We start from the raw sequence: 26,900 nt of genomic DNA, 5'->3' as shown, positions 1-26,900 counted from the left end.
TGGTCTATTCCTGTGTTGTAGTGATGGTACCAGGTACCAGGTTGATTCCTGGTTCTATTCCTGTGTTGTAGTGATGGTACCAGGTACCAGGTTGATTCCTGGTCTATTCCTGTGTTGTAGTGATAGTACCAGGTACCAGGTTTATTCCTGGTTCTATTCCTGTGTTGTAGTGATGGTACCAGGTACCAGGTTGATTCTTGGTCTATTCCTGTGTGGTAGTGATAGTACCAGGTTTATTCCTGGTTCTATTCCTGTGTTGTAGTGATGGTACCAGGTACCAGGTTGATTCTTGGTCTATTCCTGTGTGGTAGTGATAGTACCAGGTTTATTCCTGGTTCTATTCCTGTGTTGTAGTGATGGTACCAGGTTGATTCCTGGTCTATTCCTGTGTGGTAGTGATGGTACCAGGTACCAGGTTGATTCCTGGTTCTATTCCTGTGTGGTAGTGATAGTACCAGGTACCAGGTTGATTCCTGGTTCTATTCCTGTGTTGTAGTGATGGTACCAGGTTGATTCCTGGTCTATTCCTGTGTTGTAGTGATAGTACCAGGTACCAGGTTGATTCCTGGTTCTATTCCTGTGTTGTAGTGATAGTACCAGGTACCAGGTTGATTCCTGGTTCTATTCCTGTGTTGTAGTGATGGTACCAGGTACCAGGTTGATTCCTGGTTCTATTCCTGTGTTGTAGTGATGGTACCAGGTACCAGGTTGATTCCTGGTTCTATTCCTGTGTGGTAGTGATGGTACCAGGTACCAGGTTGATTCCTGGTTCTATTCCTGTGTGGTAGTGATAGTACCAGGTACCAGGTTTATTCCTGGTTCTATTCCTGTGTGGTAGTGATAGTACCAGGTACCAGGTTGATTCCTGGTCTATTCCTGTGTTGTAGTGATAGTACCAGGTACCAGGTTTATTCCTGGTTCTATTCCTGTGTTGTAGTGATGGTACCAGGTACCAGGTTGATTCTTGGTCTATTCCTGTGTGGTAGTGATAGTACCAGGTACCAGGTTGATTCCTGGTTCTATTCCTGTGTGGTAGTAATGGGTACCAGGTACCAGGTTGATTCCTGGTCTATTCCTGTGTTGTAGTGATAGTACCAGGTACCAGGTTTATTCCTGGTTCTATTCCTGTGTGGTAGTGATGGTACCAGGTTGATTCCTGGTTCTATTCCTGTGTTGTAGTGATGGTACCAGGTACCAGGTTTATTCCTGGTTCTATTCCTGTGTGGTAGTGATAGTACCAGGTACCAGGTTGATTCCTGGTTCTATTCCTGTGTTGTAGTGATGGTACCAGGTACCAGGTTGATTCCTGGTTCTATTCCTGTGTTGTAGTGATGGTACCAGGTTGATTCCTGGTTCTATTCCTGTGTGGTAGTGATAGTACCAGGTACCAGGTTGATTCCTGGTTCTATTCCTGTGTTGTAGTAATGGGTACCAGGTTGATTCCTGGTTCTATTCCTGTGTTGTAGTGATGGTACCAGGTACCAGGTTGATTCCTGGTTCTATTCCTGTGTGGTAGTGATGGTACCAGGTTGATTCCTGGTCTATTCCTGTGTGGTAGTGATGGTACCAGGTTGATTCCTGGTTCTATTCCTGTGTTGTAGTGATGGTACCAGGTTGATTCCTGGTTCTATTCCTGTGTGGTAGTGATGGTACCAGGTTGATTCCTGGTTCTATTCCTGTGTTGTAGTGATAGTACCAGGTACCAGGTTGATTCCTGGTTCTATTCCTGTGTTGTAGTGATAGTACCAGGTTGATTCCTGGTTCTATTCCTGTGTTGTAGTGATAGTACCAGGTTGATTCCTGGTTCTATTCCTGTGTTGTAGTAATGGGTACCAGGTTGATTCCTGGTTCTATTCCTGTGTTGTAGTGATAGTACCAGGTACCAGGTTTATTACTGGTTCTATTCCTGTGTGGTAGTGATGGTACCAGGTTGATTCCTGGTTCTATTCCTGTGTGGTAGTGATGGTACCAGGTTGATTCCTGGTTCTATTCCTGTGTTGTAGTGATAGTACCAGGTTGATTCCTGGTTCTATTCCTGTGTTGTAGTGATGGTACCAGGTTGATTCCTGGTCTATTCCTGTGTGGTAGTGATGGTACCAGGTTGATTCCTGGTTCTATTCCTGTGTTGTAGTGATGGGTACCAGGTACCAGGTTGATTCCTGGTTCTATTCCTGTGTGGTAGTAATGGGTACCAGGTACCAGGTTGATTCCTGGTTCTATTCCTGTGTTGTAGTGATGGTACCAGATTGATTCCTGGTTCTATTCCTGTATTGTAGTGATGGTACGAGGTACCAGGTTGATTCTTGGTCTATTCCTGTGTGGTAGTAATGGGTACCAGGTACCAGGTTGATTCCTGTGTTGTAGTGATGGGTACCAGGTACCAGGTGTGAATCTTGGTTCTATTCCCGTGTGGTAGTGATGGTACCAGGTTGATTCCTGGTTCTATTCCATAATGCTTTATAGCCTCTAGACTGATGGACATAATGCTTTATAGCCTCTACACTGATGGTCATAATGCTTTATAGCCTCTACACTGATGGACATAATGCTTTATAGCCTCTAGACTGATGGACATAATATGCTTTATAGCCTCTAGACCGATGGACATAATGCTTTATAGCCTCTAGACTGATGGACATAATGCTTTATAGCCTCTAGACCGATGGACATAATGCTTTATAGTCTCTAGACTGATGGACATAATGCTTTATAGCCTCTAGACTGATGGACATAATGCTTTATAGCCTCTAGACTGATGGACATAATGCTTTATAGCCTCTAGACTGATGGACATAATGCTTTATAGCCTCTAGACTGATGGACATAATGCTTTATAGCCTCTAGACCAATGGACATAATGCTTTATAGCCTCTAGACTGATGGACATAATGCTTTATAGCCTCTACACTGATGGACATAATGCTTTATAGCCTCTAGACTGATGGACATAATGCTTTATAGCCTCTAGACTGATGGACATAATGCTTTATAGCCTCTAGACTGATGGTCATAATGCTTTATAGCCTCTAGACTGATGGACATAATGCTTTATAGCCTCTACACTGATGGACATAATGCTTTATAGCCTCTAGACTGATGGACATACTGCTTTATAGCCTCTAGACTGATGGACATAATGCTTTATAGCCTCTAGACTGATGGACATAATGCTTTATAGCCTCTACACTGATGGACATAATGCTTTATAGCCTCTAGACTGATGGACATAATGCTTTATAGCCTCTAGACTGATGGACATACTGCTTTATAGCCTCTAGACTGATGGACATAATGCTTTATAGCCTCTAGACTGATGGACATAATGCTTTATAGCCTCTACACTGATGGACATAATGCTTTATAGCCTCTACACTGATGGACATAATGCTTTATAGGCTCTAGACTGATGGACATAATGCTTTATAGCCTCTAGACTGATGGACATAATGCTTTATAGCCTCTACACTGATGGACATAATGCTTTATAGCCTCTAGACTGATGGACATAATGCTTTATAGCCTCTAGACTGATGGACATAATGCTTTATAGCCTCTACACTGATGGACATAATGCTTTATAGCCTCTACACTGATGGACATAATGCTTTATAGCCTCTAGACTGATGGTCATAATGCTTTATAGCCTCTAGACTGATGGACATAATGCTTTATAGCCTCTAGACTGATGGACATAATGCTTTATAGCCTCTAGACTGATGGACATAATGCTTTATAGCCTCTAGACTGATGGACATAATGCTTTATAGCCTCTACACTGATGGACATAATGCTTTATAGCCTCTAGACCGATGGGCATTTAAAAAAAACATTATATTTCACCTTTATTTAACCATGTAGGCAAGTTGAGAACAAGTTCTCATTTACAATTGCGACCTGGCCAAGATAAAGCAAAGCAGTTCGACACATACAACGACACAGAGTTACACATGGAGTAAAACAAACATACAGTCAATAATACAGTATAAACAAGTCTATATACGATGTGAGCAAATGAGGTGAGATAAGGGAGGTAAAGGCAAAAAAAGGCCATGGTGGCAAAGTAAATACAATATAGCAAGTAAAACACTGGAATGGTAGATTTGCAATGGAAGAATGTGCAAAGTAGAAATAAAAATAATGGGGTGCAAAGGAGCAAAATAAATAAATAAATAAAATTAAATCCAATTAGTTGAGTAGGGTATTGGAGGCTATTTTGTAAATGACATCGCCGAAGTCGAGGATTGGTAGGATGGTCAGTTTTACAAGGGTATGTTTGGCAGCATGAGTGAAGGATGCTTTGTTGCGAAATAGGAAGCCAATTCTAGATTTAACTTTGGATTGGAGATGTTTGATATGGGTCTGGAAGGAGAGTTTACAGTCTAACCAGACACCTAAGTATTTGTAGTTGTCCACGTATTCTAAGTCAGAGCCGTCCAGAGTAGTGATGTTGGACAGGCGGGCAGGTGCGGGTAGCGATCGGTTGAAGAGCATGCATTTAGTTTTACTTGTCATAATGCGATGACCCTTACTGTCAGTGGAACCAGGCAGTAAGCAGGTGCTGGTCAGCGGAACCAGGCAGTAAGCAGGTGCTGGTCAGCGGAACCAGGCAGTAAGCAGGTGCTGGTCAGCGGAACCAGACAGTAAGCAGGTGCTGGTCAGCGGAACCAGGCAGTAAGCAGGTGCTGGTCAGTGGAACCAGGCAGTAAGCAGGTGCTGGTCAGTGGAACCAGGCAGTAAGCAGGTGCTGGTCAGTGGAACCAGGCAGTAAGCAGGTGCTGGTCAGTGGAACCAGGCAGTAAGCAGGTGCTGGTCAGTGGAACCAGGCAGTAAGCAGGTGCTGGTCAGTGGAACCAGGCAGTAAGCAGGTGCTGGTCAGTGGAACCAGGCAGTAAGCAGGTGCTGGTCAGTGGAACCAGGCAGTAAGCAGGTGCTGGTCAGTGGAACCAGGCAGTAAGCAGGTGCTGGTCAGTGGAACCAGGCAGTAAGCAGGTGCTGGTCAGTGGAACCAGGCAGCAGGGCTCTAACTGGGCTCTGTGCTTTGGGAGTTGAGAGTTCAAGGTTGACTCACCTCTGGGTGTATGACTGAAGTTTTAGGGGAGACCGAGAGAAGCTTCAGAATGATTTATTCAAAGATTCTATCACATTCAGTCCAAATAAAGTCCAATATTTTGCCTGTGGTCCTGTCGTTAATGGACTTGACAGCACAGCAAGGGTGGAACACTATTTTGTGGAGCTGTGAAATAGACTTTTGGTAAATGACTATTTCTGATGCCTTTTCTCTCCATCTCTGTCCTCCCCTTCCTTCCAGTGCAGGATGCAGTCTTCAGGCCACCGGCAGCGCGACACAGAGCAGCACCAACCCCTGCTGTCAGCTGACGATGACCCTGAGGCTGGGGCAGGTCCTCTGTGTCCTCCGGCTGACCAGGACGGCCTGTGGTTTATCCAGGACGGCTGTGGTATAGTCTGTGGTGTGGTGACCTGGTTGTTGGTCCTCTACGCTGACTTTGTGGTCAATCTGGTGATGCTGCTGCCAAACAAGAGCTTGTGGTACTCCGTGATCAACGGAGCGCTGTTTAACTTCCTGGTCGTCATGGCGCTGGCCTCGCATCTACGGGCCATGCTGTCAGACCCGGTGAGAAGTTGGAGGGGTTGGAGAGGGAACAGACTGAAGGGGAGGAAGGAGAGACAAGACAGGGGGGAGGAAGGAGAGACAAGACAGGGGGGAGGAAGGAGAGACAAGACAGGTGGGAGGAAAGAGAGACAAGACAGGGGGGAGGAAGGAGAGACAAGACAGGGGGAGGAAGGAGAGACAAGACAGGGGGAGGAAGGAGAGACAAGACAGGGGGAGGAAGGAGAGACAAGACAGGGGGAGGAAGGAGAGACAAGACAGGGGGAGGAAGGAGAGACAAGACGGGGGGGGGGAGGAAGGAGAGACAAGGCGGGGGGAGGAAGGAGAGACAAGGCGGGGGGAGGAAGGAGAGACAAGACGGGGGGGAGGAAGGAGAGACAAGACAGGGGGGAGGAAGGAGAGACAAGACGGGGGGGAGGAAGGAGAGACAAGACTGGGGGGAGGAAGGAGAGACAAGACGGGGGGAGGAAGGAGAGACAAGACGGGGGGAGGAAGGAGAGACAAGACGGGGGGGGAGGAAGGAGAGACAAGACGGGGGGAGGAAGGAGAGACAAGACGGGGGGAGGAAGGAGAGACAAGACGGGGGGGAGGAAGGAGAGACAAGACGGGGGGGGAGGAAGGAGAGACAAGACGGGGGGGAGGAAGGAGAGACAAGACGGGGGGAGGAAGGAGAGACAAGACGGGGGGGAGGAAGGAGAGACAAGACGGGGGGAGGAAGGAGAGACAAGACGGGGGGAGGAAGGAGAGACAAGACGGGGGGAGGAAGGAGAGACAAGACGGGGGGGGAGGAAGGAGAGACAAGACGGGGGGAGGAAGGAGAGAGACAAGACGGGGGGAGGAAGGAGAGACAAGACGGGGGGAGGAAGGAGAGACAAGACGGGGGGAGGAAGGAGAGACAAGACGGGGGGAGGAAGGAGAGAGACAAGACGGGGGGAGGAAGGAGAGACAAGACGGGGGGGGAGGAAGGAGAGACAAGACGGGGGGGGAGGAAGGAGAGACAAGACGGGGGGAGGAAGGAGAGACAAGACGGGGGGAGGAAGGAGAGAGACAAGACGGGGGGAGGAAGGAGAGAGACAAGGCGGGGGGGGAGGAAGGAGAGAGACAAGGCGGGGGGGGAGGAAGGAGAGAGACCAGGGGGGGGGGGGGGAGAGAGAGAGAGAGAGAGAGAGAGAGAGACCAGGCGGTGGGAGGAAAGAGAGAGACCAGGCGGTGGGAGGAAGGAGAGAGACCAGGCGGTGGGAGGAAGGAGAGAGACCAGGCGGTGGGAGGAAGGAGAGAGAGAGAGAGACCAGGCGGTGGGGGGAAGGAGAGCGAGAGAGACCAGGCGGTGGGGGAAGGAGAGCGAGAGAGACCAGGCGGTGGGGGGAAGGAGAGCGAGAGAGACCAGGCGGTGGGGGGAAGGAGAGCGAGAGAGACAAGGCGGTGGGAGGAATGAGAGAGAGAGACCAGGCGGTGGGAGGTAGGAGAGAGAGACAAGGCGGTGGGAGGAGAGAGAGAGAGAGAGAGAGAGAGAGAGACCAGGCGGTGGGAGGAAGGAGAGAGAGAGAGACCAGGCGGTGGGAGGAAGGAGAGAGAGAGAGACCAGGCGGTGGGAGGAAGGATAGAGAGAGACCAGGCGGTGGGAGGAAGGATAGAGAGAGACCAGGCGGTGGGAGGAAGGAGAGAGAGAGACCAGGCGGTGGGAGGAAGGAGAGAGAGACAAGGCAGTGGGAGGAAGGAGAGAGAGAGAGACCAGGCGGTGGGATGAAGGAGAGAGAGACAAGGCAGTGGGAGGAAGGAGAGAGAGAGAGACCAGGCGGTTCGAGGAAGGAGAGAGAGAGACCAGGAAAGACTATAGATTGATGTTTCCTCTTCTCAGGGTAAAGACTATAGATTGATGTTTCCTCAGGGTAAAGACTATATAGATTGATGTTTCCTCAGATTCCTCGGGTTGTTTCATGTATAGACTAGATGGGACATTGAATAGTCTCTGAAGCCTGTTTGTGTCCGCCGTGTTCTGATGGCGGTCTGACCCCTCCCGTCAGGGGGCGGTTCCTAAGGGCAACGCCACCAAAGAGTACATGGACAGTCTGCAGCTGAAACCTGGAGAGGTCATCTATAAATGTCCCAAGTGTTGCAGCATCAAGCCACAGAGGGCCCATCACTGCAGGTAGACACCATGACAGAGATGGTATAGATCTCTATAGATACATACTGCAGGTAGACACCATGACAGAGATGGTATAGATCTCTATAGATACATACTGCAGGTAGACACCATGACAGAGATGGTATAGTTCTCTATAGATACTGCAGGTGAGGGATACTCAATGCCTTAAGGTGTCTGCATGCTTCCCAGACAAAACAGTTTGTGCGTACAGTACAAGTCAAAGGTTTTAGAACACCGACTCATTCAAGGGTTTTTCTTTATTTTTACTATTTTCTACATTGTAGAATAATAGTGAAGACATCAAAACTATGAAATAACACATATGGAATCATGTAGTAACCAAAAAAGTGTTAAACAAATCAAAATAGATTTTAGATTCTTCAAAGAAGCCACCCTTTGCCTGATGACAGCTTTGCACACTCTTGGCATTCTCTCAACCAGCTTCATGAGGTAGTAACCTGGAATGCATTTCAATTAGCAGGTGTGCCTGGTTAAAAGTTCATTTGTGGAATTTCTTTCCTTAATGCATTTGAGCCATTCAGTTGTGTTGTGACAAGGTAGGGGTGGTATACAGAAAATAGCCCTATTTGGTAAAATACCAAGTCCATATTATGGCAAGAACAGCTCAAATAAGCAAAGAGAAATGACAGTCCATCATTAATTTAAGACATGACGGTCAGTCAATACGGAACATTTCAAGAACTTTTAAAGTTTCTTCAAGTGCAGTCGCGAAAACCGTCAAGCGCTGTGATGAAACTGGCTCTCATGAGTACCACCACAGGAAAGGACGACCCGGAGATACCTCTGCTGCAGAGGTTAAGTTCATTAGAGTTCAGAGGTGACTGGGTGAATCAGGCCTTCGTGGTTTAATTTCTACAAAGAAACCACTACTAAAGGACACAGGAAAGGAAGACCCAGAGTTCCCTCTGCAACAGATTAGTTCATTAAAGTTACCAGCCTCAGAAATTGATGCCCACATAAATGCTTCAGTTCAAATAACAGACACATCTCAACATCAACTGTTCAGAGGAGACTGACTGAATCAGGGCCTCATTGTCAAATTGCTGCAAAGAAACCACTACTATGGGACATCATTAAGAAGAAGAGACTTGCTTGGGCCAAGAAACACGAGCAATGGACATTTAGACCGGTGGAAATCTGTCCTTTGGTCTGATGTGCGATTTTTGGTTCCAACCAATGTGACTTTGTGAGACGCAGAGTAGGTGAACGGATGATCTCCGCATGTGTGGTTCCCACCGTGAAGCATGGAGGAGGAGGTGTGGGGGTGCTTTGCTGGTGACGCTGTCAGTGATTTATTTAGAGTTGAAAATACTTAACCATCCATCATGGCAACCACAGCATTCTGCAGTGATACACCATCCCATCTGGTTTGCGCTTAGTGGGATTATAATTTGTTTTTCAACAGGACAATGACCCAACACACCTCCAGGCTGTGTAAGGGCTATTTGACCAAGAAGGAGAGTGACGGAGTGCTGCATCAAATGACCTGGCCTCCACAATTACCCGACCTCAACCCACTTGAGATGGTTTGGGATGAGTTGGACCGCAGAGTGAAGAAAAGCAGCCAATAAATGCTCCGCATATGTGGGATCTCATTCAAGACTGTTGGAAAAGCATTCCAGGTGAGGCTGGTTGAGAGAATAAAAAACGTGTGCAAAGGGTGGCTATTTTGAAGAATCACACACACCACCCCACACACACCCTACACACACCCCACACACACCACACACCACACACCACACACAACAAACACACACACAGGTTATAGAGAGAGCACAGCAGGTAATGGAAGAGCCTGACAAACCATTTGGCTCACACCATCTTAACACTGGTTAGGCCAATAGCTTCTCTAGTTAATGTCCATTACTCCTTCTAGTTGGGGTTCAACTTGTCTTTACCATCTAATACATTGTGTGTGTGTCACTGCATGTATTGGCTACTGTCTGTCACCTTGGAGTTTGTACGGTTGTACAGTCATATAATCACACATTTCTTCCAGGGTCTTTGTCAAAGGAGTTAATGTAGGTTTTCCATCTCCCCTCTCCTCTTCTGCAGTATCTGTAAGCGCTGTATCCGTAAGATGGACCACCACTGTCCCTGGGTCAACAACTGTGTCGGGGAGAAGAACCAGCGCTTCTTTGTGCTCTTCACTGTAAGTACCTTCTGTCAGGTCCTACCGTACCTCAGTGTAGGGGGGGATCCTTCCTGACTGTACCTCATTATGTCAGGTCCTACCATACCTCAGTGTAGGGGGGATCCTTCCTGACTGTACCTCATTATGTCAGGTCCTACCGTACCTCAGTGTAGGGGGGATCCTTCCTGACTGTACCTCATTATGTCAGGTCCTCAGTGTAGGGGGATCCTTCCTGACTGTACGTCATTATGTCAGGTCCTCAGTGTAGGGGGGATCCTTCCTGACTGTACCTCATTATGTCAGGTCCTCAGTGTAGGGGGGATCCTTCCTGACTGTACCTCATTATGTCAGGTCCTACCGTACCTCAGTGTAGGGGGGATCCTTCCTGACTGTACCTCATTATGTCAGGTCCTCAGTGTAGGGGGATCCTTCCTGACTGTACCTCATTATGTCAGGTCCTCAGTGTAGGGGGAGTCCTTCCTGACTGTACCTCATTATGTCAGGTCCTCAGTGTAGGGGGAGATCCTTCCTGACTGTACCTCATTATGTCAGGTCCTACCGTACCTCAGTGTAGGGGGGATCCTTCCTGACTGTACCTCATTATGTCAGGTCCTCAGTGTAGGGGGATCCTTCCTGACTGTACCTCATTATGTCAGGTCCTACCATACCTCAGTGTAGGGGGAGTCCTTCCTGACTGTACCTCATTATGTCAGGTCCTACCATACCTCAGTGTAGGGGGGATCCTTCCTGACTGTACCTCATTATGTCAGGTCCTCAGTGTAGGGGGGATCCTTCCTGACTGTACCTCATTATGTCAGGTCCAACCATACCTCAGTGTAGGGGGATCCTTCCTGACTGTACCTCATTATGTCAGGTCCTACCATACCTCGGTGTAGGGGGGATCCTTCCTGACTGTACCTCATTATGTCAGGTCCTACCATACCTCAGTGTAGGGGGGATCCTTCCTGACTGTACCTCATTATGTCAGGTCCTACCATACCTCAGTGTAGGGGGGATCCTTCCTGACTGTACCTCATTATGTCAGGTCCTACCGTACCTCAGTGTAGGGGGGATCCTTCCTGACTGTACCTCATTATGTCAGGTCCTACCGTACCTCAGTGTAGGGGGATCCTTCCTGACTACCTCATTATGTCAGGTCCTCAGTGGAGGGGGGTCCTTCCTGACTGTACCTCATTATGTCAGGTCCTCAGTGTAGGGGGGATCCTTCCTGACTGTACCTCATTATGTCAGGTCCTACCGTACCTCAGTGTAGGGGGGATCCTTCCTGACTGTACCTCATTATGTCAGGTCCTCAGTGTAGGGGGATCCTTCCTGACTGTACCTCATTATGTCAGGTCCTACCATACCTCAGTGTAGGGGGGATCCTTCCTGACTGTACCTCATTATGTCAGGTCCTACCGTACCTCAGTGTAGGGGGATCCTTCCTGACTGTACCTCATTATGTCAGGTCCTCAGTGTAGGGGGATCCTTCCTGACTGTACCTCATTATGTCAGGTCCTCAGTGTAGGGGGATCCTTCCTGACTGTACCTCATTATGTCAGGTCCTCAGTGTAGGGGGGATCCTTCCTGACTGTACCTCATTATGTCAGGTCCTACCATACCCCAGTGTAGGGGGAGTCCTTCCTGACTGTACCTCATTATGTCAGGTCCTACCGTACCTCAGTGTAGGGGGGATCCTTCCTGACTGTACCTCATTATGTCAGGTCCTCAGTGTAGGGGGGATCCTTCCTGACTGTACCTCATTATGTCAGGTCCTACCATACCTCAGTGTAGGGGGGATCCTTCCTGACTGTACCTCATTATGTCAGGTCCTACCATACCTCAGTGTAGGGGGGATCCTTCCTGACTGTACCTAATTATGTCAGGTCCTCAGTGTAGGGGGGATCCTTCCTGAGTGTACCTCATTATGTCAGGTCCTCAGTGTAGGGGGGATCCTTCCTGACTGTACCTCAGTATGTCAGGTCCTACCATACCTCAGTGTAGGGGGGATCCTTCCTGACTGTACCTCATTATGTCAGGTCCTACCATACCTCAGTGTAGGGGGGATCCTTCCTGAGTGTACCTCATTATGTCAGGTCCTCAGTGTAGGGGGGATCCTTCCTGACTGTACCTCAGTATGTCAGGTCCTACCATACCTCAGTGTAGGGGGGATCCTTCCTGACTCTACCTCATTATGTCAGGTCCTCAGTGTAGGGGGGATCCTTCCTGACTGTACCTCATTATGTCAGGTCCTACCATACCTCGGTGTAGGGGGGATCCTTCCTGACTGTACCTCATTATGTCAGGTCCTACCATACCTCAGTGTAGGGGGATCCTTCCTGACTGTACCTCATTATGTCAGGTCCAACCATACCTCAGTGTAGGGGGGATCCTTCCTGACTGTACCTCATTATGTCAGGTCCTACCATACCTCAGTGTAGGGGGGATCCTTCCTGACTGTACCTCATTATGTCAGGTCCTACCGTACCTCAGTGTAGGGGGGATCCTTCCTGACTGTACCTCATTATGTCAGGTCCTCAGTGTAGGGGGGATCCTTCCTGACTGTACCTCATTATGTCAGGTCCTACCATACCTCAGTGTAGGGGGATCCTTCCTGACTACCTCATTATGTCAGGTCCTCAGTGTAGGGGGGATCCTTCCTGACTGTACCTCATTATGTCAGGTCCTCAGTGTAGGGGGGATCCTTCCTGACTGTACCTCATTATGTCAGGTCCTACCGTACCTCAGTGTAGGGGGGATCCTTCCTGACTGTACCTCATTATGTCAGGTCCTCAGTGTAGGGGGGATCCTTCCTGACTGTACCTCATTATGTCAGGTCCTCAGTGTAGGGGGGATCCTTCCTGACTGTACCTCATTATGTCAGGTCCTACCGTACCTCAGTGTAGGGGGATCCTTCCTGACTGTACCTCATTATGTCAAGTCCTCAGTGTAGGGAGGGATCCTTCCTGACTGTACCTCATTATGTCAGGTCAAACAAATTATAACAAACTATTATAACAATAACAAATTATTATTTTCAATGACGACCTAGGAACAGTGGGTTAACTGCTTGTACAGGGGCAGAACAACATATAGTCCAACGCTCTAACCACTAGGTTACCCTGACGAGAGCTGTGGTCTTACATTAATGTCCAGCAAGTGATGTTTGTCTATCCCAGTGTCTGTGTGGGTAATAACCCTTCATTCACTGTTTTCTCTGTCCTCCTCTTCCTCTCCACCTCTCTTTCTGTTTCTCTCTCTCTCTTCCTCTCTTTCTGTTTCTCTCTCTCTCTTCCTCTCTTTCTGTTTCTCTCTCTCTCTTCCTCTTTTTGTTTCTCTCACTCTCTCTTCCTCTTTCTGTTTCTCTCTCTCTCTCTTCCTCTTTCTGTTTCTCTCTCTCTTCCTCTCTTTCTGTTTCTCTCTCTCTTCCTCTCTTTCGGTTTCTCTCTCTCTCTTCCTCTCCACCTCTTTCTTTCTCTCTCTCTCTCTTCCTCTCTCTCTCTTTCCGTCTCTCTCTTCCTCTCCACCTCTCTTTCTCTCTCTCTCTCTCTTCCTCTCTTTCTGTCTCTCTCGCTCTCTTCCTCTCCACCTCTCTTTCTGTCTCTCTCGCTCTCTCTTCCTCTCCACCTCTCTTTCTGTCTCTCGCTCTCTCTTCCTATCCACCTCTCTTTCGGTCTCTCTCTTCCTCCCACTCACTTTCCCTTTCTACTCTCTCCTGTTCCCTCGCTCTCTCCCACCTCTCCATTCCTCTCTTTCTGTTTCTTTCTCTCTCTTCCTCTCTTTCTGTTTCTCTCTCTCTTCCTCTCTTTCTGTTTCTCTCTCTCTCCCTCTCTTTCTGTTTCTCTCTCTCTCTCTTCCTCTCCACCTCTTTCTCTCTCTCTTCCTCTCTTTCTGTTTCTCTCTCTCTCTCCCCCTCTTTCTGTTTCTCTCTCTCTCTTCCTCTCCACCTCTTTCTTTCTCTCTCTCTCTCTCTCTCTCTCTCTCTTCCTCTCTCTCTTTCTGTCTCTCTCTTTCTCTCCACCTCTTCCTCTCCATCTCTCTTTCTCTCTCTCTCTTCCTCTCTCTATCTCTCTCTCTCTCTCTTCCTCTCTTTCTGTCTCTCACTCTCTTCCTCTCTACCTCTCTTTCTGTCTCTCTCGCTCTCTCTTCCTCTCCACCTCTCTTTTGGTCTCTCTCTTCCTCCCACTCACTTTCCCTTTCTACTCTCTCCTGTTCCCTCGCTCTCTCCCACCTCTCCATTCCTCTCTTTACCTCCTTCCCCTATCCCTCTCCTTTCTCTGACTCTATAATTACCCTCTCTCCTCCCGTCTCTCTTCCTCCCCTCTCAACTTCCCCACGCCTCCCTTCTCTCTTCCTCCCCTCTCAACTTCCCCACGCCTCCCTTCTCTCTTCCTCCCTCTCTCCTCCCTCTCTCCTGCCTTCAGATGTACATAGCTCTGATCTCGGTCTACGCCCTCTGCCTCAGTTTCCTACAGTTCTACAGCTGTGTCAATGACCAGTGGAATGGTAGGCTACTGTTTACTTCTACATTCACTGCGGTAGGCTACTGTTACATTCACTGTGGTAGGCTACTGATACATTCACTGTGGTAGGCTACTGTTTACGGCTACATTCACTGTGGTAGGCTACTGTTTACGGCTACATTCACTGTGGTAGGCTACTGTTTACGGCTACATTCACTGTGGTAGGCTACTGATACATTCACTGTGGTAGGCTACTGATACATTCACTGTGGTAGGCTACTGTTACATTCACTGTGGTAGGCTACTGTTACATTCACTGTGGTAGGCTACTGTTACATTCACTGTGGTAGGCTACTGATACATTCACTGTGGTAAGCTACTGATACATTCACTGTGGTAGGCTACTGTTTACGGCTACATTCACTGTGGTAGGCTACTGTTTACTGCTACATTCACTGTGGTAGGCTACTGTTTACTTCTACATTCACTGTGGTAGACTACTGTTTACGGCTACATTCACTGTGGTAGACTACTGTGTTTCTATGTTTAGTGTAATGGTAGGCTACTGTGTTTCTATGTTTATTGTAATGGTAGGCTACTGTGTTTCTATGTTTAGTGTAATGGTAGACTACTGTGTTTCTATGTTTAGTGTAATGGTAGGCTACTGTGTTTCTATGTTTAGTGTAATGGTAGGCTACTGTGTTTCTATGTTTAGTGTAATGGTAGGCACTGTGTTTCTATGTTTAGTGTAATGGTAGGCTACTGTGTTTCTATGTTTAGTGTAATGGTAGGCTACTGTGTTTCTATGTTTAGTGTAATGGTAGGCTACTGTGTTTCTATGTTTAGTGTAATGGTAGGCTACTGTGTTTCTATGTTTAGTGTAATGGCAGAGATAAAGCAAAGCAGTTTGACACAAACAACAACACAGAGTTACACATGGAGTAAACAACAACACAGAGTTACACATGGAGTAAAACAAACATACAGTCAATAATACAGTAGAAAAGTCTATATACAGTGTGTGCAAATGAGGTAGGATAAGAGAGGTAAGGCAATAAATAGGCCATGGTGGCGAAGTAGTGGTGGGTAGTATATGGGGCTTTGGTGACAAAACGGATTGGACTGTGATAGACTACATCCAGTTTGTTGAGTAGGGTATTGGAGGCTATTTTATAGATGACATCACCGAAGTCGAGGATCGGTAGGATGGTCAGTTTTACGAGGGTATGTTTGGCAGCATGAGTGAAGGATGCTTTGATGCGAAATAGGAAGCCAATTCTAGATTTAATTTTGGATTGGAGATGCTTAATGTGAGTCTGGAAGGAGAGTTTACAGTCTAACCAGACACCTAGTAAGCAGGTACTGGTCAGTGGAACCAGGTAGTAAGCAGGTGCTGGTCAGTGGAACCAGGTAGTAAGCAGGTGCTGGTCAGTGGAACCAGGTAGTAAGCAGGTGCTGGTCAGTGGAACCAGGTAGTAAGCAGGTGCTGGTCAGTGGAACCAGGTAGTAAGCAGGTGCTGGTCAGTGGAACCAGGTAGTAAGCAGGTGCTGGTCAGTGGAACCAGGTAGTAAGCAGGTGCTGGTCAGTGGAACCAGGCAGTAAGCAGGTGCTGGTCAGTGGAACCAGGTAGTAAGCAGGTGCTGGTCAGCGGAACCAGGCAGTAAGCAGGCGCTGGTCAGTGGAACCAGGCAGCAGACAGTAAGCAGGTGCTGGTCAGTGGAACCAGGCAGTAAGCAGGTGCTGGTCAGTGGAACCAGGCAGTAAGCAGGTGCTGGTCAGTGGAACCAGGCAGTAAGCAGGTGCTGGTCAGTGGAACCAGGTAGTAAGCAGGTGCTGGTCAGTGGAACCAGGTAGTAAGCAGGTGCTGGTCAGTGGAACCAGGTAGTAAGCAGGCGCTGGTCAGCGGAACCAGGCAGCAGACAGTAAGCAGGTGCTGGTCAGTGGAACCAGGCAGCAGACAGTAAGCAGGCGCTGGTCAGTGGAACCAGGCAGCAGACAGTAAGCAGATGCTGGTCAGTGGAACCAGGCAGCAGGTGCTGGTCAGTGGAACCAGGCAGCAGACAGTAAGCAGGCGCTGGTCAGTGGAACCAGGCAGCAGACAGTAAGCAGGCGCTGGTCAGTGGAACCAGGCAGCAGACAGTAAGCAGGTGCTGGTCAGTGGAACCAGGCAGCAGGTGCTGGTCAGTGGAACCAGGTAGTAAGCAGGTGCTGGTCAGTGGAACCAGGTAGTAAGCAGGTGCTGGTCAGTGGAACCAGGTAGTAAGCAGGTGCTGGTCAGTGGAACCAGGTAGTAAGCAGGTGCTGGTCAGTGGAACCAGGTAGTAAGCAGGTGCTGGTCAGTGGAACCAGGTAGTAAGCAGGTGCTGGTCAGTGGAACCAGGCAGCAGACAGTAAGCAGGTGCTGGTCAGTGGAACCAGGCAGTAAGCATGTGCTGGTCAGTGGAACCAGGCAGTAAGCAGGTGCTGGTCAGTGGAACCAGGTAGTAAGCAGGTGCTGGTCAGTGGAACCAGGTAGTAAGCAGGCGCTGGTCAGCGGAACCAGGCAGCAGACAGTAAGCAGGTGCTGGTCAGTGGAACCAGGCAGCAGACAGTAAGCAGGCGCTGGTCAGTGGAACCAGGCAGCAGACAGTAAGCAGGTGCTGGTCAGTGGAACCAGGCAGCAGGTGCTGGTCAGTGGAACCAGGCAGCAGACACTAAGCAGGCGCTGGTCAGTGGAACCAGGCAGCAGACAGTAAGCAGGCGCTGGTCAGTGGAACCAGGCAGCAGACAGTAAGCAGGTGCTGGTCAGTGGAACCAGGCAGCAGGTGCTGGTCAGTGGAACCAGGCAGCAGACAGTAAGCAGGTGCTGGTCAGTGGAACCAGGCAGCAGGTGCTGGTCAGTGGAACCAGGCAGCAGACAGTAAGCAGGTGCTGGTCAGTGGAACCAGGCAGCAGACAGTAAGCAGGCGCTGGTCAGTGGAACCAGGCAGCAGACAGTAAGCAGGTGCTGGTCAGCAGAACCAGGCAGCAGGTGCTGGTCAGCAGAACCAGGCAGCAGGTGCTGGTCAGTGGAACCAGGCAGTAAGCAGGCGCTGGTCAGTGGAACCAGGCAGCAGACAGTAAGCAGGTGCTGGTCAGTGGAACCAGGCAGCAGGTGCTGGTCAGTGGAACCAGGCAGCAGACAGTAAGCAGGTGCTGGTCAGCGGAACCAGGCAGTAAGCAGGTGCTGGTAGTGATCGGTTGAAGAGCATGCATTTAGTTTTACTTGCGTTTAAGAGCAGTTGGATGCCACGGAAGGAGAGTTGTATGGCATTGAAGCTCATCTGGAGGTTAGTTAACACAGTGTCCAAGGAGGGGCCAGAAGTATACAGAATGGTGTCGTCTGCGTAGAGGTGGATCAGAGAATTGCCAGCAGCAAGAGCGACATCATTGATGTATACATAGAAGAGAGTCGGCCCGAGAATTGAACCCTGTGGCACCCCCATAGAGACTGCCAGAGGTCCAGACAACAGGCCCTCCGATTTAACACACTAACACACTGAACTCTATCAGAGAAGTAGTTGGTGAACCAGGTGAGGCAGTCATTTGAGAAGCCAAGGCTATTGAGTCTGCCGATAAGAATGTGGTGATTGACAGAGTCGAAAGCCTTGGCAAGGTCGATGAATACGGCTGCACAGTAATGTCTCTTATAGATGGCGGTTATGATGTCGTTTAGAACCTTGAGCGTGGCTGAGGTGCACCCATGACCAGCTCTGAAACCAGATTGCGTAGCAAAAAAGCAATGGTGAGATTCGAAATGGTCTGTGACCTTAGAAAGACAGGGTAGGATAGATATAGGTCTATAACAGTTTGGGTCTAGAGTGTTTCCCCCTTTGAAGAGGGGGATGACCGTGGCAGGTTTCCAATCTTTAGGAATCTCAGACGATACGAAAGAGAGGTTGAACAGGCTAGTAATAAGGGTTGCAACAATTGCGGTGGATAATTTTAGAAAGATAGGGTCCAGAGTGTCTAGGCTGGCTGATTTGTAGAGGTCCAGATTTTGCAGCTTTTTCAGAACATCGGCTATCTGGATTTGGGGGAAGGAGAAATTTGGGAGGCTTGGGCAAGTTGCTGAAGGGGGCGCATGGCTGTTGACCGGAGTAGGGGTAGCAAGGTGGAAAGCATGGCCAGCCGTAGAAAAATGCTTATTGAAATTCCCAATTATCGTGTATTTATCTGTGGTGACAGTGTTTCCTAGCCTCAGAGCAGTGGGCAGCTGTGAGGAGGTGCTCTTATTCTCCATGGACTTTACAGTGTCCCAGAACGTTTTGTAGTTTGTGCGAAAGGATGCAAATATCTGTTTGAAAAAGCTAGCCTTTGCTTTCCTAACTGCCTGTGTATGTTGGTTCCTAACTTCCCTGAAAAGTTGCATATCGCGGGGGGTATTCGATGCTACGCCACAGGATGTGTTTGTGCTGGTCGAGGGCAGTTAGGTCTGGAGTGAACCAAGGGCTATATCTGTTCCTGGTTCTAAATTTCTTGAACGGAGCATGGCTTATTTAAGATGGTGAGGAAAGCGCCTTTAAAGAATAACCAGGCATCCTCTACTGACGGAATGAAGTCAATGTCCTTCCAGGATACCCAGGCCAGGTCGATTTGAAAGGCCTGCTCACTGAAGTGTTTTCGGGAGCGTTTGACAGTGATGAGGGCGTTTGACCACAGACGCAGGCACTGAGGCAGTGATCTCTGAGATCCTGGTTGAAGACAGCAGAGGTAGATTTGGAGGGCAGGTTGGTTAGGATGACATCTATGAGGTTGCCCGTGTTTACGGATTTGGGGTTGTATCTGGTAGGTTCATTGATGCAATCTACTGCAGAGATAGCCTGTAACTCCGCCCCCTTTGGCATTTCTATCTTGTCGGAAAATGTTATAGTTAGGGATGGAAATGTCAGGGTTTTTGGTGGCCTTCCTAAGCCAGGATTCAGACACAGCTAGGACATTTGCGTTGGCAGAGTGTGCTAAAGCAGTGAATAAAACAAACTTGAGGAGGCTTCTTATGTTAAAATGCATGAAACCAAGGCTTTTACGGTTACAGAAGTCATCAAAAGAGAGCCCTGGGGAATAGGAGTGGAGCTAGGCACTGCAGGTCCTGGATTCACCTCTACATCACCAGAGGAACAGAGGAGGAGTAGGATGAGGGTGCGGCTAAAGGCTATAAAAACTGGTTGTCTAGTACGTTCGGAACAGAGAGTAAAAGGAGCAGGTTTCTGGGCACGGAAGAATAAACTCAAGGCATAATGTACAGACAAGGGTATAGCAGGATGTGAATACAGTGGAGGTAAACCTAGGCATTGAGTAACGATGAGAGGGGTATTGTCTCTAGAGACCCCTTTTAAACCAGGTGAGGTCACCGCATGTGTGAGAGGTGGAACAAAATGGTTAGCTGAGGCATATTGAGCAGGGCTGGAGGCTCCACAGTGAAATAAGACCATAATCACTAACCAAAACAGTGATGGACAAGGCATATTTACAGGGAGAGGCGTAGCCGAGTGACCATGGGGTCTAGTGAGTAGCTCGGTGGGCTGGAGACACAGTGATTCAGACAGCTAGCGGGCCGGGGCTAGCAGACTCGCAACGGAAGAGTCAGTTGTAGCCCCCTTGGGCGGCTTACGTCGGTAGACCAGTCATGAAGGATCATTGGGGCTACGTGTAATAAAAGGGTCCAGGCCAATTGGCAAAATAGGTATTGTATCCCAGGTGGCTGATGGACCTCTTCAGCTTGCTGGGGGATGGGCCTAGCACAGGCTAGCTCCAGGCTAATTGGTGCTTTCTTTGGGACAGAGACATTAGCCAGGGGGTAGCCCTTGGATAGCAGCTAGCTAGTTGTGATGGTCCAGATGAGAAGGTTCAGAGCTTGCGGTAGGAATCAGTATATGTGGGGAAAAAGCGTCCAGTATGCTCTGGGTTGAATCGCGCTGTGCAGACTGGCAGGACTTGTCCGGGCTAAAGGTTAAGCTTATGACCTTGAGCAGTGGCGAGCTGACTACTAGCTAGTTAGCTGGCTAGCTTCTGTTGGGGCTTCCGGTTCTAAAGTAAAGAAAATAGCAGTTCTATACCACATTGGGTGAGGCGCGTTGCAGGAGAGTATGTTGAAGTTGAGGTTTAAAACATATTTTTAAAAATAAATGCGAAGAAAAAAATAAAGATACACGGAACACGACAAGACGAAGACTAAGATGCCTGACTGCTATGAAATAATGATGATGATGATGATTATAATAATGAAGAAGATTGATGATGATGTTTATAATAATGATGATGATGATGGTGATGATGATTATAATAATGAAGAAGATTGATAATGATGATGTTTATAATAATGATGATGATGATGGTGTTTATAATGATGATACATTTGATTTTAAATGCTTTTAAATGTTAATAGAATCTTTATGATCAGAGGACAAAATAATGACACCCCTCTCCTCTGTCAAAAATAATGACACCTCTCTCCTCTCCTCTCCCACAAATCCATCTCCCAGAATGCACCAACTTCTCTCCGCCAGTGGCGGTGATGCTGATGATCTTCCTCTGTCTGGAGGCCTTCCTCTTCCTCACCTTCACCGTGGTGATGTTCGGAACGCAGATACACTCCATCTGCAACGATGAGACGGTGAGGCACCAAGCTCTGTGGTCGTCACCACTTAAAGGAACACTTGTCAAGGTTAACACATTATTACTGACACCGTGCCCAGCCTGCAGTGGTGGAAAGCTCTGTGGTCGTCACCACTTAAAGGAACACTTGTCAAGGTTAACACATTATTACTGACACCGTGCCCAGCCTGCAGTGGTGGAAAGCTCTGTGTTCGTCACCACTTAAAGGAACACTTGTCAAGGTTAACACATTATTACTGACACCGTGCCCAGCCTGCAGTGGTGGAAAGCTCTGTGTTCGTCACCACTTAAAGGAACACTTGTCAAGGTTAACACATTATTACTGACACCGTGCCCAGCCTGCAGTGGTGGAAAGCTCTGTGGTCGTCACCACTTAAAGGAACCAGGTTAACAGCAGTGGTGGAAAGCTCTGTGGTCGTCACCACTTAAAGGAACCAGGTTAACAGCAGTGGTGGAAAGCTCTGTGTTCTTCACCACTTAAAGGAACCAGGTGAACAGCAGTGGTGGAAAGCTCTGTGTTCGTCACCACTTAAAGGAACCAGGTGGACAGGAGTGGTGGAAAGCTCTGTGTTCGTCACCACTTAAAGGAACCAGGTGAACAGCAGTGGTGGAAAGCTCTGTGTTCGTCACCACTTAAAGGAACCAGGTTAATAGCAGTGGTGGAAAACGTTCTCAATTGTCTTGAGTAAAAATAAAGATACTTTAATAGATAATGAATCAAGTGAAAGGCACCCAGGTAAAATACTACTTGAGTAAAAGTATTTGGTTTTAAATGTACATACGTATTGAAAGTAAATGTACAAGTACAGTTGAAGTGGGAAGTTTACAGACACTTAGGTTGGAGTCATTAAAACTAGTTTACATACTCTTAGGTTGGAGTCATTAAAACTAGTTTACATACTCTTAGTTTGGAGTCATTAAAACTCGTTTACATACACTTAGGTTGGACTCATTAAAACTTGTTTACATACACTTAGGTTGGAGTCATTAAAACTAGTTTACATCCACTTAGGTTAGAGCCATTAAAACTAGTTTACATACACTTAGGTTGAACTCATTAACTTGTTTACATACACTTAGGTTGGAGTCATTAAAACTCATTTTTCAACCACTCCACAAATTTCTTGTTAACAAACTATAGTTTTGTCAAGTCGGTTAGGACATCTACTTTGTGCATGACACAAGTAATTTTTCCAACAATTATTTACAGATGATTTCACTTATAATTCACTGTATCACAATTCCAGAGGGTCAGAAGTTTACATACACTAAGCTGACTGTGCCTTTAACCAGCTTGGAAAATTCCAGAAAATTATGTCATGGCTTTAGAAGCTTCTGATAGGCTAATTAACATAATTTGAATCAATTGGAGGTGTACCTGTGGATGTATTTCAAGGCCAAGCATCAAACTCTGTGCCTCTTTGCTTGACATCATGGGAAAATCAAAAGAAATCCCCCAAGACCTCTGGTTCATCCTTGGGAGCAATTTCCAAACGCCTGAAGTTACCACGTTCATCTGTACTAACAAAACTTCACAAGTATAAACACCATGGGACCACGCAGCCGTCATACTGCTCAGGAAGGAGACACATTCTGTCTCCTAGAGATGAACGTACTTTGGTGCAAAAAGTGCAATTCAATCCCAGAACAACAGCAAAGGACCTTGTGAAGATGCTGGAGGAAACAGGTACAAAAGTATCTATATCCACAGTAAAACGAGTCCTATATCGACATAACCTGAAAGGCCGCTCAGCAAGGAAGAAGCCACTGCTCCAAAACCGCCGTAAAAAAGACAGACTACGGTTTGCAACTGCACATGGAGACAAAGATCGTACTTTTTGAAGAAATGTCCTCCGGTCTGATGAAACAAAAATAGAACTGTTTGGCCATAATGATCATCGTTATGTTTGGAGGAAAAAGATGGATGCTTGTGAGCCGAAGAACACCATCCCAACCGTGAAGCACGGGGGTGACAGCATCATGTTGTGGGGGTGCTTTGCTGCAGGAGGGACTGGTGCACTTCACAAAATAGATGGCGTCATGAGGAAAGAAAATTATGTGGATATATTGAAGCAACATCTCAAGACATCAGTCAGGAAGTTGAAGCTTGGTCGTTAATGGTTCTTGCAATGACCCCAATCATACTTCCAAAGTTGTGGAAAAATAGCTTAAGGACAACAAAGTCAAGGTATTGGAGTGGCCATCACAAAGCCCTGACCTCAATGATGTCTAAAATGTGTGGGCAGAACTGAAAAAGCGTGTGTGAGCAAGGAGGCCTACAAACCTGACTCAGTTACCCAGCTCTGTCAGGAGGAATGGGCCAAAATTCACCCAACTTATTGTGTGAAGCTTGTGGAAGGCTACCCGAAACGTTTGACCCAAGTTAAACAATTTAAAGGCGACGCTACCAAATACTAATTGAGTGTATCTGAACATCTGACCCATTGGGAATGTGATGAAAGAAATAAAAGCTGAAATAAATCATTCTCTCTACTATTATTGTGACATTTCACATTCTTAACATGAAGTGGTGATTCTAACTGACCTAAGACGGGGAATTTTTACTAAGATCAAATGTCAGGAATTGTAAAGAACTGAGTTTATTACAGCTCCCCCCTACTTTGTGCAATTTCCGCCTGAAGACCCAAATCTAACAGCCTGGCACAGAACCAAGGATATTCTTTTTTTTTTTTTTTTTTTTTTTTTTTTTTTTTTTCATTTGAAAGAAAATACTCTGAAGTTTGTGTTCATGTGAATTGAATGTAGGAGAATATAACACAATCGATCTGGTTTAGATAAAACAATGAAATAAACCATACGTTTTTTTATTTTTGTATCATCTTTAAAATGAACAAGATAAAACAAACATTCAGATAGGATGATGGGGACAATTTCAGTGAAAAACATAAGAGGGCAACAGTACTTGTGCAAAGTTTCAGAATGCTAACTTCCAAAATGAGTGTGCTACATGACATTTATCATGAAGTCACCCAGGTGTCCCACACAAGTAGCCCAAATGTACCCAAGTGGCCAAATTGGTGAAGGTATACATTTTGAAACATAACTATATACAAAATACCAAAATGTTACTCTTACACACCCCCCCCCAAGAAAATGTGAAAAAAAATGGGGAAAAAATTCATTGATAAAAAAATATAGGAATAAATATATATACATTTACAAAATAACATGGGTAACTATTTACACACTTTCAATATTTGGAAGACCCTCAAAATCAAATCAATTTATATAGCCCCAGCCTAAAACCCCAAACAGCAAGCAATGTATGTGTAGAAGCACGGTGGCTAGGAAAAACTCCCAAGAAAGGCCAAAACTTAGGAAGAAACCGAGAGAGGAATCAGGCTATGTGGGGTGGCCAGTCCTCTTCTGGCTGTGCCGGGTGGAGATTATAACAGAACATGGCCAAGATGTTCAAATGTTCAAAAATGACCAGCATGGTCCAATAATAATAATCACAGGCAGAACAGTTGAAACTGGAGCAGCAGCACGGCCAGGTGGACTGGGGACAGCAAGGAGTCATCATGCCAGGTAGTCCTGAGGCATGGTCCTAGAGCTCAGGTCCTCCGAGAGAGAGAAAGAAAGATTGAAAGAGAGAATTAGAGAGAGCATACTTAAATTCACACAGGATACCGGATAGGACAGGAGAAGTACTCCAGATATAACAAACTGACCCTAGCCCCCCGACACATAAACTACTGCAGCATAAATACTGGAGGCTGAGACAGGAGGGGTCAGGAGACACTGTGGCCCCATCCGATGACACCCCCGGACAGGACCAAACAGGAAGGATATAACCCCACCCACTTTGCCAAAGCACAGCCCTCACACCACTAGAGGGATACCTTCAACCACCAACTTACCATCCTGAGACAAGGCCGAGTATAGCCCACAAAGATCTCTGCCACGGGCACAACCCAAGGGGGGGCGCCAACCCAGACAGGAAGATCACATCAGTGACTCAACCCACCAAAGTGACGTACCCCTCCTAGGGATGGTATGGAAGAGCCCTAGTAAGCCAGTGACTCAGCCCCTGTAATAGGAGATGACTCAGCCCCTGAGTCATCTCCTAGTCTGACTGGACTACAAATCATTCTGGTCCAACTCCTTCAGTTTTCCCCTGATATCCATAAACAAATAGAACAAAATGTCTGTCCTGAATCGACCTAGTTGAGGCAGCAGTAGCACGGTTTCATTAAAATAGTGTGTTTGACTAAAGTGTCTGTCTGTGTCTGTCTGTCTGTCTGTGTCTGTTTCATCTCCCAGGAGATCGAGCGTCTGAAGAATGAGAAGCCGACGTGGGAGCGGCGTGTGCGCTGGGAGGGGATGAAGGCCGTGTTCGGAGGCCCGCCCTCCTTCCTCTGGTTCAACCCATTCGCCGGCCTGCGTCTGCGGCGCCTACTGATGACACGTACTACACGCCATAGTGGTGTGGAGTTCTCTGTCTGAGGGCTGAGCAGCCAAACACAGCTCTTCCCTGTCTGATACCCCCGGGCCTCTCTGGACAGTCTGATACCCCCGGGCCTCTCTGGACAGTCTGATACCCCCGGGCCTCTCTGGACAGTCTGATACCCCCGGGCCTCTCTGGACAGTCTGATACCCCCGGGCCTCTCTGGACAGTCTGATACCCCCGGGCCTCTCTGGACAGTCTGATACCCCCGGGCCTCTCTGGACAGTCTGATACCCCCGGGCCTCTCTGGACAGTCTGATACCCCCGGGCCTCTCTGTACAGTCTGATACCCCCGGGCCTCTCTGGACAGTCTGATACCCCCGGGCCTCTCTGGACAGTCTGATACCCCCGGGCCTCTCTGGACAGTCTGATACCCCCGGGCCTCTCTGGACCGTTGAACACACTTTGGGCTTTATCTGGGTCAGTCTGTCCACACAGAGAGACTAGGGCTAAATATGGGTCTGGGTCTGGGTCAGTCCTCTACACAGAGAGACTGGGGCTGAATATGGGTCTGTTTCTGGGTCAGTCCTCTACACAGAGAGACTAGGGCTAAATATGGGTCTGGGTCAGTTCTCTACACAGAGAGACTGGGGCTGAATATGGGTCTGTTTCTGGGTCAGTCCTCTACACAGAGAGCCTGGGGCTGAATCTCAAGCTGAACCCTTGGCCGCTAATCCCTTTGTGTTTGATAGTGATCACTCAACTGCCACTGTTCTGGGACAGGGAGAGACCAGCCTGCCCTTCTCTACTGTGAGCCCCATTCAGTCAGCCAGTCAGTCAGCCAGTCAGCCAGCCAGCCAGCCAGCCAGTCAGCCAGCCAGCCAGTCAGTCAATCAGCCAGTCAGTCAATCAGTCAGTCAATCAGTCAATCAGCCAGTCGGTCAGTCAATCAGTCAGCCGGTCAGTCAATCAGCCAGTCGGTCAGTCAATCAGCCAGCCGGTCAGTCAATCAGTCAGCCGGTCAGTCAATCAGTCAGCCGGTCAGTCAATCAGTCAGTCAATCAGCCAGTCGGTCAGTCAATCAGCCAGCCGGTCAGTCAATCAGTCAGCCGGTCAGTCAATCAGTCAGTCAATCAGTCAGCCGGTCAGTCAATCAGTCAGTCAATCAGTCAGCCGGTCAGTCAATCAGTCAATCAGTCAGCCGGTCAGTCAATCAGTCAGCCAGTCAGTCAATCAGCCAGCCAGTCAGTCAGCCGGTCAGTCAATCAGTCAGTCAATCAGTCAGCCGGTCAGTCAGCCAGTCAGTCAATCAGCCAGCCAGCCAGTCAGCCAGCCAGCCAGCCAGCCAGTTTGCTTTTTTAAGGAGCTCCTCTTCTGTCTTTTTGATGAAGAACCTGCTGTATGGAACTGTAGAGGTGTCAGTCACAATCATTGTTCTGCTCTGAAGACACTGAGTTGTGAT

At 47.9% G+C, this 26,900-nt stretch overlaps 1 protein-coding gene across 3 annotated transcripts in view; it reads left to right on the top strand.

Moving 5' to 3' along the window:
- The window catches only part of LOC135554721 (palmitoyltransferase ZDHHC7-like), a 40,156-nt gene extending 13,867 nt beyond the window's left edge, over positions 1–26,289 (top strand). For 2 of the 3 annotated variants that reach the window (XM_064987166.1, XM_064987150.1), the window contains 6 exons: positions 5,309–5,632; positions 7,654–7,778; positions 9,855–9,951; positions 14,358–14,439; positions 20,898–21,028; positions 25,315–26,289. In XM_064987166.1, the coding sequence (XP_064843238.1) occupies positions 5,315–5,632; positions 7,654–7,778; positions 9,855–9,951; positions 14,358–14,439; positions 20,898–21,028; positions 25,315–25,497 (936 nt within the window). In that variant the 5' untranslated portion in view covers positions 5,309–5,314 and the 3' untranslated portion in view covers positions 25,498–26,289. The remainder of the gene's footprint in view (positions 1–5,308; positions 5,633–7,653; positions 7,779–9,854; positions 9,952–14,357; positions 14,440–20,897; positions 21,029–25,314) is intronic. The other variant, XM_064987158.1, reaches the window with a different exon arrangement.
- The last annotated feature ends 611 nt before the right edge of the window (positions 26,290–26,900 follow it).

Source organism: Oncorhynchus masou, chromosome 2, assembly GCF_036934945.1.
Source record: "Oncorhynchus masou masou isolate Uvic2021 chromosome 2, UVic_Omas_1.1, whole genome shotgun sequence".
NCBI classification, from domain to species: Eukaryota; Metazoa; Chordata; class Actinopteri; order Salmoniformes; family Salmonidae; genus Oncorhynchus; species Oncorhynchus masou.
This window is presented reverse-complemented; position numbering and strand designations above follow the sequence as displayed.